The sequence below is a fragment of the Tripterygium wilfordii genome, chromosome 23, assembly GCF_013401445.1.
Source record: "Tripterygium wilfordii isolate XIE 37 chromosome 23, ASM1340144v1, whole genome shotgun sequence".
Lineage (NCBI taxonomy): Eukaryota > Viridiplantae > Streptophyta > Magnoliopsida > Celastrales > Celastraceae > Tripterygium > Tripterygium wilfordii.
The window spans coordinates 67837-81850 of record NC_052254.1 but is presented as its reverse complement, the minus strand read 5'-3'; the positions used below and the strand labels follow the sequence as shown (position 1 = coordinate 81850).

At 37.0% G+C, this 14014-nt stretch overlaps 2 protein-coding genes and 1 pseudogene across 2 annotated transcripts; 2 read left to right on the top strand and 1 right to left on the bottom strand.

The window, feature by feature from the left end:
• Positions 1-340: 340 nt before the first annotated feature.
• LOC119993425 lies at positions 341-6895 on the bottom strand (annotated as a pseudogene).
• Positions 6819-11733, top strand: LOC119993308 (ribosome maturation protein SBDS). Its single transcript, XM_038840375.1, has 5 exons — positions 6819-7101; positions 8155-8284; positions 8356-8556; positions 9988-10155; positions 11016-11733. The coding sequence occupies exons 1-5, from the start codon at positions 6968-6970 to the stop codon at positions 11457-11459; spliced, it is 1077 nt and encodes a 358-aa protein (XP_038696303.1). The 5' UTR covers positions 6819-6967; the 3' UTR covers positions 11460-11733.
• Positions 11734-12895: 1162 nt separating this feature from the next.
• LOC119993076 (thioredoxin 1-like) lies at positions 12896-13972 on the top strand. Its single transcript, XM_038839992.1, has 2 exons — positions 12896-13221; positions 13584-13972. The coding sequence occupies exons 1-2, from the start codon at positions 12999-13001 to the stop codon at positions 13901-13903; spliced, it is 543 nt and encodes a 180-aa protein (XP_038695920.1). The 5' UTR covers positions 12896-12998; the 3' UTR covers positions 13904-13972.
• The last annotated feature ends 42 nt before the right edge of the window (positions 13973-14014 follow it).

The window sequence follows — 14014 nt, the reverse complement described above, 5'->3', positions numbered from 1 at the left end:
ACCCATGTCTTATTTTTTTTTTTGTCTTTTCTTTTTTTTTTTTTGGCTTTCAGAAAATGCTTTACCTGATATTAAATTTTTGGGCTAATAAGATAATAAGGCCTATCATACTTGTACTTGTAGGGCACCGACCACGATCAGACGACCACACCACCGCAGCTTGGAAAATAATAATGATATTTTTCCAATCAAAGTTTGTCCGTTGTTACATGTGCCATTCATATTAGTCTTTTAAGTTATTGTTTGGAGGTGCTGTGGTAATATAAGTGATCTATGAGCGAGGCAGCAACTCGGGGGTCAATGGTGACCTCAGCTTGCTAAAGAAATCAAACCGATGATGTATGGCACTAGCACTACTTACTTTGGATTTCATTTCAATCAATAGTTGGCTTCTTTACATTAAAAATTTCAGTTTGAGGAACAAATCTACATCACCAATTCATCATATGAAAGATATCAGGAAAGCAAAAACTTGGACATTTGAGGTTAAAATTCAATGCTTCATACCTACAAAACACAATGCTACTTCAGCCTGGGCCTGAACCTCTTGCAAGACCTTCACAATCTTCTCGCGGCCTATTACCGGTTCACTCTGCTCAGTCAGCATTTTCCTCAATCTTCATCCATGCAAAAGGAAATGAGAAATAAATAAATAAACGGACCAGTAAAGACCCAATACTGGAACTCCAAGATTTGAACAGCTTCCCCGGTACCAAAACTTGTACACAACCCAATAATTTACATAGAAGGTTGAAACAAATTTGAAGCTAAAGCATAACGATAGGTTTTTATGATAAGACTGCAAATCTAGGCACAACAATTTGTGGCTACCCATGTAGGGAGCAATGCAAAACAAATCAACATTCCCTATCTTAGCCAAAACTCACTTTAACCAGTGAAAGAAGAAAAATGAAGAACAAGAAAATAAGTACGACAGTAACGACACATTAGAGTCCATATTCATCCCGTCAATCCAACCAGTAGCTGCACCCACACTTTAAAAGCAATTGATTTTATAAAAGATGGCATGGCAAGAGAACTACGTTGATTCCCAATGGGAGTACAACCTCCAATATGCAACCATCAAAATGCAAGGATCAAAATCAATTTCTATCCCTTGTCATATATTTTTTTCACCTCATAATACTCATGGTAACTGGTAAGTCACTAACGATGGTTGCATAAGAAGTACCTGTGGACAATTGCAGTGTCTCCATGTCCTGTGCAAATTAAGAGCATGGCATTAACAGGCAATGCAGCATAGAGGCAACGGACTCCAGCATCTATGTGTGACAGAATTTCCTCTAGTTCAGGTGAAATGCTCTCTTTAATGCCTTTGCCATTGCCAGATTTCCTATGACATGTAAGCAAAGATATCATCTCAGCCAGTTTTCCATATAACTTCTCTGTGTCTGCTGCTTGCCTTTTGAAATAGGAATTTAATTCTGAGAATTGAGTCCAGACAAACTGTACCCTATCATTCTTAGCCTAAAACAAGCAGTAATCAAATATTCTGCATGAAGAATGGGAAAGTAAAAATGACATATCAAGCAGTATAACCTACCTCCTTTTTACCCTTTGAAAGAGCTTCTTCATCAGAAAGCCACAGGAAATGCATGGGATGAAGCAGAAGCATATCTCTTCACAATCGAACTATCATCAATGATTGGCAATATTTTGCCACTCACTCAATACTGCTAGGAGCTTCTTTCGAATAAATGAAGGAGGGGACCCAAAATCAGGTCCTAAGATAAGAACCAAAGCATACATGAGGATCAAGATAGAATTTCTACAGTTGCAATATGATATTATTAAACACAGCACAAACGACACTTTAAAAAAATTGCTTGCCGTGTTTGATCTTTAACAATGCAAGATCCATTGCAGCCTTCGCATCTTCAATACTGTCATGTCCTGATCCTGACTGTTGTATCTCCTTGGAAAGAAATTTCTTGGCAAGGACTCTAAGAGCAGTTTTAAAAGATCCTCCGCGTGGATGTTTGTATAACAACGCAATATCAATCACCAACTCATGAGAGATCTTTAAAGCTAACAAGTCATTCTCCAATGAATGCCCAACTAGGATGGTCTCTTTGTAAACCAGCTTTCTGAAATCTTCCTGAATACAGGAAGAAATTGTAAATAAATCAGAAAAAAGATATTTAAAAACCAATTTGATCAGTGAAGCAACAATGTTGATTACCAGTGACTGATAAGCACCAACTCATGAGAAAAAGGAGAGAATGAGAAACCTGAACATCCTTTAGCCTTGTCATAACCCCGTTCAACATCTCAAATGTAATTCCACTAAACCTACGTTATCAATGGAATTTCTAATTGATCAAACATAATATCGCATTATCATGCCCACAAAACAGACACACACACAGAGAGGGAATGTTGGTAATATGACAATCCTGACAGTTCTATCCCCTGCAACTGTCCCCAAATTAGTTGGGACAAGGACATTCATGATGATGATGAATTACCCAGGAAGTAACTATATGCACCAACAAAATCACATTGCTTATAATAAGAAGATACCGCCTTATCCATCACAAATTCACAATTGAGAGAGGGAGAAAGAAAAAAATATTAGTTAAAAAATTTGAAACTCCATAAAACCTAGTAGCAATGAACCAAGCAATAAAAGTTAAGGTGCGCCTTAACTAACGCGCATCTAACAGAATTTGTAATAAATCAAGTTACAGAATTAGTAGAAGTTACAGGTTCAAATAATGGCGCTCCTAATGACAAGATAGAATTACCTTGTATTGTAATCAACGATCAGATTCAATGGTTTAACTAATTTATCTAGCAACACCTACAAAGAGATTATATCCAATAAACCAACATCAAGACACAGCAACATGATGAATTTGAGCAGAATTACAAGGAAAAACTCAGGAAATTGCTTTTGTCAAACATTAAAAGATTTTAGCCATCAAGTTTTGCAATAAGCCACAAATCCCAACAGAAACCTTACAGATTTTTCTTTTTTCTCAAAAATTTGAATATGTGGAAGCTCGAAAGTTAAATACGGTCATCTGCTTAAACTTAATATGCTGGATATTGATAGACACATCATGCTACAGAATAGAAAGCATGAAAAAACTAGTTAGAGCATACCTTCCCATCAATATCCACCAGCATTACTCGTGTGAGCTCAAAGCCCTCCCTTGTGACACACTGACAACACGAAAAAAAACCCAGATAAACAGGTTCATAAATAAGATTCATCACATAAAGCACAAAAGAACCACGTGTAAAGCAAGACAACTAGACAGCATGCAACCATTAATAATTCCCGAGTCCGACCCTCAAAATATTTTAAAAAGGGAATATTTTGAAAGAAATGTGACCAGAAATTTTTTAATTCGTCTGAGAAGAAAAATAAGGGCAAAATTTAGGACTTCCGAATGAAAAATGCTTCAGACCTGCAATTTACCCATATACATGAAAATGTTAGATGTTAAGGGGACACTACATGTGTGTTTATAATCAATTACTATCCCACAAGCCATATGAATTAGGCGTAAAATGGGGTCTGAATTCTGCTGAAAACTGCTATTAACTCAAACAACATCAGCACCACTAGTATATAAATTTAATTCTTTAGAATCCACAGCCTTAACATTTTCAGACTGGATGAAATTGATGAACCACAAGCAAGGAAACATATGAATTTTTTTCCCCGATGTAGATGTAGTCCTTACAACAGCTAATTTCAAATAAGTTCACTTTTGCAAACAACTATTTCCTCGATTCAAAGTGACAATCTATCAAGTACATCAACTTACCATCTCACAATCTAGTGCCAATATTTGGTGGGGAGGAGATCCTAAAGGTGCTGGAAGAGTAGAAAGAAAACCTGCATAGCATCAATCAAAGAGTTACATTATAAAAGAAGAATCCGACAGAAGTAAGAGTTTAGGAAAGAACCAAAAAAAAAACATCAACAAGGGACATTCGTATGACCTGGATGATTGACACAATATCCATTGTCTTCCAGTTGTTTTCCTGTAAGCGTGTAATATGTAATAGGGAAAGGCAGATCTTTCAAGAGTTCTGCAGAGGAGAAATTCTGTGTACCAAAACCAATTTCTGCAAGAGAAGATTAGAGTCTTCAACTTGACATGTAGTTAGCCAATAATTATCTTGGAGGCGCCATCTCAAATACAAAGTCTAGATGCACACGCACACAAACACACACAGATATATCTATATATAATTTACATGAACGGTAAAATTCATTGAAAAGTCCCCAAGGTGGTCCCATCCAACTACAAGTTATCTAGACGACAAGGAGTCCCCCACATGAAAATATTTAATCCACATCATTATTTTCTCTAAGCAAAAATCTTAGGGTAGCTAACCATTTATCCTTTTATCGAAGTGAACATAGATAATCTCCTCTCATAGATGTGTCTATTCCGTGGTAGAATAAACAGAGGAATTACGAAATGACCTTTCACTTCTTTTTCTTCAAAAGAGAAATTCCAAGCTCGGATTTCAAGACAGACCGACGATGCTTAGAGTCATACTCCATAGCTCATTCACCCAAATCAATGGAGAACGAGATGGGTAGAATCCATTGCCCAAGTTTTTTTATTCAACTTTTTTGGGATATTTTCAATGTTTACAATCCTTTTCCAGTTGCCTCCCAAAGAAGGCAATCCTCATCGGTGTGCCCATTTTCTGAAACTTCTTCTGTAGAGAGTCTGAAAGCTCCAAACATCTAGACTCCTCTAGCAACATATTAAATTCAAAGGGCCCTCCTTCAAGCACTTCCCATTTAAAACAATCTTCCAGTTTGAGGTTGATAACAACTTCATAGATGATTTTGAAAAATTTTATAGGCACCTCAACTCTCCAATCCATTGCCTCCCTGTAGTACTGGATGTTCCATTGAACTTCAATCTCTGCCTTTCCAAAGTTGTAATGAATTAAAATTCTCACTTCTCATACAGCTGATTCCAATACCTACTTATATTTCTGTCTTGCTCCCAAAAGGAAGGCCAAGATAGTTGATGGTTTATGATTCCACTCCACAACCAATAATGTGCTACAGGATCATGGTCAGCCACTCAGCCTATTGGAGAAAAGGAATCATATTGCTTATCTAGAGTTTGACCTTTAAACCAGAAACTGTTTTGGAGCAAAAGACCACATACACAGAGTGAGAGAAACATTGAAACCTATGACATATATTTTCCATCTCTTACACGTTTCTTCAAATAGGCATGATGGGATTTTAATTTTCTATATAAAATTCAAATTAAAAATTAGATTGTTTTCCTTAATAATATTTACTTTTAAAATGATCCAAACATGAGAAGTAAATGTCAATATATACATAATTCTTAGAGAAACAGAGCATTATAAGTAACAAATTCACTGGATTAATTTATTTTCTGGTATAGATAACAGACCTTAATGGGGCATCTTGATATGCTTTTTTGGAACTGAAACGGTTTCACTTCCTTTTCTTTTCACCTTGCACGTTAGGAGTGCATCTATTGTCTGCATTTCATCTGATACGCACCTAGCATGGTACAAAAACCCAAGAAACATAATGTTGTACAATACTAAAGAACAGCAAACAAAGTCCCCAAAAGGGCATCAAAATAGAGGAAAACATTACTAACCTACGAGCTAAAAGCGCCCTTGGATTCCCACAGCATTCTTTAAAGCCAGAAAGTATCTTAGACTGTGATAAGTACAAAGCTGCGTCCAAGCCAGGGACATAAAGCATAACAACGTTTGGTATCAGAGGCTTGTTCTGCTTACCATAGATGCCAAATTGTTCAATAAAATACCACCAAGGAGTGACCCAGAAAATCCAAAAATTAGAACGGCCCAAATGAAGATGATGACTATGATTATAATAGAAACCAGTAGAGGCCACTATCAACGTATGATTTCATGTGCCGCCATATATATGTATGCACAAACACGGTGACTGTGCCATTCAAATAAATGTATACATACAAGGGGAAAAAAAAAACTGCAGGAATAACAGGGATTATAAATTCGTGAACCTTGATAAAAACCCAAGGGGGCATGAATACTTCAGCAAGCACCCGGGTGACAAGTCCTTGAACATCCTGTTTCACATTGAAATTTCCTGTGACAAAATTGTTCCTTTTTTTGTCATCATAGACATGCAAATTTTATTAAAACATGAAACCCTACTTGCAGATTCAGAGTAGAATTAGCTTCTTGCAGATTGAAAACCACTTCTGCTTTCGCCTGCAAATGAAATACTACACATTATTTATCTAGACTCTCTCCATCACTATCAACAGATAAATTAACCATTATTGCACTAGTTGAGCAACTTCATTAATTTCTCTGCTACTAATATCAAAACATGCACAAAACAATCCAAAGAGAGAGAGAAAGAAAAAGAAAAGGTATATGATTCAGGGAAAAAGAGAGCACTTGAGGTCCGTATATATCGTAGTACTCGGCGGCGCGACTATTTTTCTCGATTTGTCAAGCTGCCGCTTCCATTTTGTGCCCGAATTCAATTCTTTTAGGCTTTTAGCCGTCCGCAAATATGCGGAGACGACAGTCCGTTAAACCAAGGCCTTATATAAGGTCCGAGTCCGACACTGACAGTCCGACACTCTAAAGGGTGGGCCTGCCCGAAATTGGGCTACCCAGACCTGACAAAATCTGGGTCAATCTGATTCGGACTATGTTTTTGTGTTTTGTATCTTGAGTCTTGACGCCTGAAGGATATTGGGCTACCTGGGCCTGTACGAAATTGACTCTGGACAAGAGCCGAAGAGCGGAATGGTTTCCTACTTTCCTTTACTAAACACACCCTTAAAAACTCGTGCTGCTGACGTTTCGAATGCCGTCGATGCAGAGGCGAGATCGAGAACATACCTTGAAATTGGGCGAAATTGGAAAACCAGTTTGTTTAAATCAAATAGACAGGTAGAGCGTTCAGAGAGAGATGTCGCAGACGATAGTGCAGCCTATAGGCCAAAAGAGGCTAACAAACGTAGCGGTGGTTCGCTTGAAAAAGCACGGCAATCGTTTCGAGATTGCCTGCTACAAGAACAAGGTCCTTTCATGGCGTTCTGGTGTGTAAGTACTCGTCCACCGCTCTCTGTCTCTATAATCAACCATCACATGACACTTTTTGATTTTGAATATTTTTTGAATTACTGCCGAATAACTATGTTATTGCCTTATTGGTTCCTGGAGCAAGATAATTCTCGTCGGATATATGCTTCGGTTCGTATATTATAGTATTAGATTGACGAAAGAAAATTAGTGATTTATAGTAGTGTTACTGAATTGTAGACTATGTGAGAGTTAATTGGATTGATGTTGCCTGTATATCGCTCAATGCTTCTGTGTCTACTGATGTTGCATGATTGCTAAAAAATTTAAGGACTTGTAGTTGTATGTAAACGTCAGGGTATAGGGGATTCCTGATTAGCTTCTTCGCAAATATGAGCATTGATTAGCCTGACTGGATCTATGGTTGCAGACATGTCACTAGTCAAAATTGAGTGTTTGAGGCTTTCAGCTTAAAACTGTGTATTAGAAGTTGATGTGATTGCTTCACTTGTTGTGGCTTGCCAAGGAACCTTATGTTCTTTCATAATGTTGGCACAGATTGTTGGCACAGATTGTTGCCCGCTAATCTATTCATGCGTGCGTCATTTTTGTTGCTTATTCGCAAGAAAAGTTTTCCACTCCTTTTGGATCCTTTCTACTTCGTCCTTTTGTTTGCTTCTTTATCTACTCAGTTATGTTTGTATTTTGATTTTTGGAGATAGAATCATAGAATTAAATTATCCCTGTTCTTATGAGAATCCCTATCCCATCTTTGGAGAAAACGTCCCTGAGACGGCAACAAAGCGCTCTACATGCAAAGCCTTGTGCTTGTAGACACCCTTCTGAAGCAGTATTTAGATGTTGATTAACATCTTTGTGTAAGTCGGGCATTTACGGCTTTTAATAAACAGTTCTCTGTGGATAATAAGTGAACGAGTATATTTGGCATAATCTAAAATATGTATTGTGAAAGCTGTTGGGACTAAGGCTTTGATGATGATGATTTGTATCAAAGGGCTTGCTTGCAATAAACATGTGGATATTTACTAAGCATTATCTTAAAACTTTGAACAGAGAGAAGGATTTGGATGAGGTGTTGCAGAGTCATACAGTGTATTCAAATGTTTCTAAAGGAATTCTTGCCAAGACAAAAGATTTAACCAAAGCTTTTGGCACAGATGATCAAACTAAAATATGTCTGGAGGTAAGCCATTTGTTACTTGGTAATTTTAGGATTTGAATGCATCAGCTGGCTTATACTGTTTATGATGGTAGATATTGGACAAGGGTGAACTTCAAGTTGCTGGGAAGGAGAGGGAGTCTCAATTCTCCAGTCAGTTTCGGGATATTGCGACTATTGTAATGCAGAAAACAATCAATTCTGAAACTCAGCGCCCTTATACTATCAATATGATTGAGCGACTGATGCATGAGATTCATTTTGCAGTTGATCCGCATAGTAGCTCTAAAAAACAGGTAACCTTATTTATATATCTTAGTGTACGCATCATTTTCTGTTTTATGATGTATGTAAGTAGTTTCCCATCTTCATGTTTAACTTGGTTGCACAAATATATGCTAATTTTCACTCTGGCATTTATCTTCATTGGGAACATTCTTTACAGAAATCAGTCGAAGTCAATCATCGTCAATAGGGTACTACTTTATTCTACTGTTTCGAATAACACAAAATTGATTGGTCGAATATTACGTTATTACCAGTAATATTTTGTACAAGGTTTTAATTACAATTTGAGAACTGACAGAAATATTTGTAGAAGACAATGTTATTCTAGCTCAGATATTGTCTTACCATGTGAAGCCATAGCAATTATATGAAAAGAGAAAATGAAAAGAAAAAGTGTGGTACATAATGGAGTGGACACCTACAAGTACTTATAGAAAGAGGTAGAACTAGAGGACCAAGGATGGTCGCTGCTGTATTTCTTTTGTTACTCTCTAATTATCTTTATCATTTAGTGGTATGAGATTTTACAGGGAAGAAGACAAACTCAAGTAAGGAGCACTTAAGTCTGGTTTTGGTTTTGAAAGACAGAAGTGGCCACTCAAAATTTATTCCCCAATGGATGATATTTAAGGTCTCTCAACATATTTTGTGAGAGTAAGGTCCGCGTACATCTGTCTGTCCCCGACTCTGCTCACTGCGGGGTCTTGTGCACGGGAGTTGTTTACCTTTTTTAATGGATGATATGTAAAGCTTCCATTTTTTTTGTGTCCAATGGCAACTGAATATAATTCAACAAAGTTTGGAATGTGCAAATGGACTTGTTCTTGTTGTTGTCATTTCTTGATTTCTCAGGTTTTCATCCCTTAACAGTTATTAATGCATTCCTTGGTACATTCAACATGGACATTTATGGGCTTTTCTACGATGCTTTTAGGGCTCGATAACCTTCTTGTCGTTTGTGAGTAAACATTCAAGTTACTTGTAGTAAACTCCTCATAAACTAAGTAAAATTTGGAACTTTTAGGTGAAAATTTTTTTCTTAAAAATGACGAGGCTTTAATAAATTCCCATTTCAGAAACTTAATTAAATCTTGAAAAAACCAAGTAAAACATCTAATAGCAAGTGTAAGTAAAGTCTCAAGGAAAGTGAGTAAAAGCAGCTTTAAAGGCATCATGGCAAAGCCTGGATATCTTATCATTTTATAAGATGCATTGCTAAAAGACAAGACATCCTGCAAGTAATATCTTCTTTAGCAAATGCAAGTTCTCTGCTCTGGCATTCTTACAGTTCGATTATTTGCAAGTCCAATCTTGGTTGCCAATAAGTCGAAAGAAAACCGGCATTCTGAATCACATCATTTAGCTCCCAATTCACTAGAATTTCCATGGCATACATGTTTATTGCATCTGTTGTGTACCTGATGAAATTTCTTTTGCAGGCCCTTGAAGTCATTCGTGAGCTTCAGAAGCACTTCCCAATAAAGCGGTCTCCAATGAGACTACGGCTCACTGTTCCTGCTCAAAATTTTTCTTCTCTTACGGAGAAACTAGGTTCATGGAGTGCTAGCATAGCTTCAAAAGATGAATCTGCAAATCAATTATCAGTTGTAAGGCTGAGTTGTTCCCTGCTTATATTTTTATTTAGTTTCATTTTTTGCTAGCATGTTTTTATGATACATTTGTGTTCCCTCCTGATTGAGTTGTAACATTAAGTTAGTTTTGCTTGTATAAACCTTTAACGGTGTTCACATACATGCTCATGCTGTGATTTGAACAAGTTATATGTGTATGTGAGAACTGTAGAAAGCTGCAAATATTATTGGGATAAAGTCCTTCTGATATAACCTACAAATTACTTTTGCTGAGCTATTTTATGGTTCTTACTCTTTTGGAGCACTACTGACCTCAAAATAGAGAAGTGTGATTTTTCCCCACTCAAATCACGACACCTATAAATACGAGCATTTGTGTAATTGTGCTGTTTTTTTATCCTATGCGCAAGGCATGGATATTTCAGAATCACAGAAATTTAAAATAAATGAAGTGCTTGCACCTTTTATCATTACATAGGTTTTTCTTTGGCAAATTGAATGTCCATCAACAAAACAAGGGGTACCACAAGTAGAAAATTACAATCATTTTGTTGGTTCTTGCATTTTTGTAACTCTCTTTCTTGCATTACGTACAAAAAAATCTCGAAGTCGTGTAGTAGTTAACACCATTAGTTTTATTATTATACATTTTGATCATATTTGTAGGAAACAAAATAAGCATATGGTAGTTCTTGGATTGAGATTTACCTGTAAATATGTGTATATACTGCTGCATTTTGTAGTTATTCTACATGGTTTTTCTACTTAGTTGCATTCTGTGTTATTCTATTCCAAGCGATCAGAATTCCACTTTTTGGTCTGTAAGGTCTCTTTTGATTCCTTTCATTTTCCCTGGTGTCCCTTTGTTTTTGCAGATATGTGAAGTGGATCCAGGTCTATTCCGGGATTGTGATGCGTTCATAAGAAGTATGCAGGGAAGATTGGAAATTCTTGCGGTGTCTGTGCACTGTGAAGGGGATACGCATGTGGATCATTATGATGATCACGAGGATTTGGCACCAGCATCCCTGCCCAAGGAATTTACAGAATCTGTAGCTGAATTGAGTGAGAGACTGCAAAAGCAGGCTCTCTCGTCAGGAAATGGGAATGCTGAAGGGCAGGTAAAGCAAAACAAATGCAGCACATGCAATGCATTTGTGGGGGACTCTAAGCTATACAGGGAGCACTTTAAAAGTGACTGGCACAAGCATAATTTAAGGCGCAAGACGAGACAGCTTCCACCCCTTGCTGCTGAAGAATGCTTGGCTGACTTGGAGATAGGCGACTCAAATGCAGATTTGCAGGATTATTCATTTTGAGGTAGGGCTGTCAATTGTCTGGTGTCATTGGTTGCTTCTGCATATGAATTTATGTAGCATTCTATATATGTATTGGGCAAAGTTTCTATATTGACAAAATAAGTCAACTATTACGAGTGGTGTATGATTTTCAGTATTACAAAAACATTGTGCCACACCAAGATTGTCAGGTGAAAAGTTATCAGCTTTCTTAATGTACACTTGTGCCTCTCAGTAGCCTTGAATCTACATCATCTCATCTCACTAATGAGTAATAGGGATGCCGTTTGTTTCATGGGCCTTTGATTCCTGCAAAGATGTTTTCTGCCTGTTGGCCCTGTAGGCATTATGTCTATTTGCGCTAGTGCTTATGGGCAAAGAGTGTCAACAGATATTTTGGGTCGGTTTGGTAGACAATAGCATATATCGTAGCATGTATTGTAGATAATAAATGGTGGTAATAAATGATAGCAAATATGGTTTCTGAAATGCTAGTAAGCGTTTGGTTGTACTTTTGTTGGTAGTATATATGGTGGTAAAATTGTTGAGTAAATTACGTGCAAGGGTATTATGTATTAAAGTTATTATTGATGCAAATAAATAATAAAATAAGTAAGAAACAATTTCTTAAATATTAATAATTATTTAAAGCATCTTAATGGACAAAATAATTACAGAATATAATGAATTATTTATAAAAGAGAATCTTAAATGAATTATTTATAATTTAAAAAAAAAAGTACAGAGTTTTGCAAAGAGGACAAGTCCTGAAGCATCTCATCAAGTGCACAGTCGAGTATTGCTGGAAGGACCCAAGTTCACAATCATCCCAAGTTCACAATCAATTCGCGTAGCTTGAGTCCATTGGAGGAGGACGACTCGAGAAATTGATTGGGATGGAGTTATCGTTGAGGATTGGAGTTTTTGGGTTATCGTAGAGGAGGATGGGAGGGGTCAATGGAGGACATGAGTGGTGAGGATGCGATAGGCGTTTTTGGGTTACCGTAAAGGAGGATGGGAGGGGGTCAATGGAGAAGATGAGTTGTTAGAATGAGAGGTGAGAGAGGCGCAGAAACAAATGAGAGAAGTGAAGAAGATGGGGGCATTATCATCAATACATTTAAAATCAAAGATATAATTGAAAAATGGTGTCCAAAGTGTTTCAAAATTGTTGAAAATGAGACCATTTCTAAATGAGTAATGTATGGTATCCAAAGTGTCTCGGTTTTTGTATCCAAAAATTGATGTTTGGTTGTATTTGACAATATATTATCAAATTACAATATGATGCACGAAACGCATCCTTTGTCCATTTTTCTTGGAATCTTGTCAAATGTGATATTTAGCAGTGGATATTGTTAGAAAATTGTGAGGTGTTAAGGCCCTAAGGGTGTGAAGTACGAGTGGATTGCATACATTTGAATATCATAATAATAGACACATCCAATATTCAAAACTTCAGGCCTACACCACATATTCTGCTCATTCCTCGGAATATCTCGAAACCGCCATTAAACGGTGAACAGAAGTTTATTTTCAGATAAACAGACAGAGAGAGAGATGGCTCTGGGGAACTGTCTTCAAGTAAGTGGTATTTATGCTGCCAAAACCAGTCTCCTGCAACGTTGCCATCCATTATCTTCCACAGATAAGCTTCACTTGCTGGCTTGTAAGGGACTTGACAAACCCAATTCGCTATCATTTTCATCTCATTCTTTTTCATCAAGAGGAAGATCTCAGAGGCCTCGCATTGTCTGCAAAGCTCGTGAAGCCATCGCTGAAGGTCTGTGTCAATTGCGCTTCTCCATCATATGGTAGCTTACTAGATTATAATGTATAGATATGCAAGTTAAGTAGCACTTTTATCACACAAACTAGAGAAAATATTCATTCGCTGATGTGGTGCTTCGAAACCAATAAGATATTCAATTTTTTATTTTTTTTTGATAAACACCAATAAGATATTCATGAAAACGTGATTCTGTTAATCATTGCCTCACCGTCGCACACAATACATATTATGATCTGAGGGTGTAGATATCGGACATAAATTTAACCAAACAGCCCACGAAACAGTTTTTCTTTTTTGCTGAGGGTAATGTCTGTCAATAATGTCTAATATTTCAAACGCTCGAAATCTCGCAGTTCAAGTGGTGACAGACTCAACCTGGGATAGCGTTGTGATTGCAAGCCCAGTTCCAGTACTTGTGGAATTTTGGGCACCATGGTGTGGACCATGCAAGATGTTAATACCGGTCATTGAAGAACTGGCAAAAGAATATGCAGGAAAGATCGTCTGCTGCAAGGTCAACACAGACCAATGTCCAAACATCGCCAGAACATATGGAATAAGGAGTATACCAACTGTTATTTTCTTCAACAAAGGAGAGAGAAAAGAAAACATTGTTGGTGCTGTCCCCAAAGCCAACTTGTCAGCCTCAATTGAGAAGTACCTAGAGAGTTGAAAAAAAAGGGTGGACAAACTGTATTTTCCTTCAATTAAATTAAATGACATCAAATTATTTTCTTGGGTATGTAAATATTTTCATGAACTGATCATGAATGTCATAATTTTT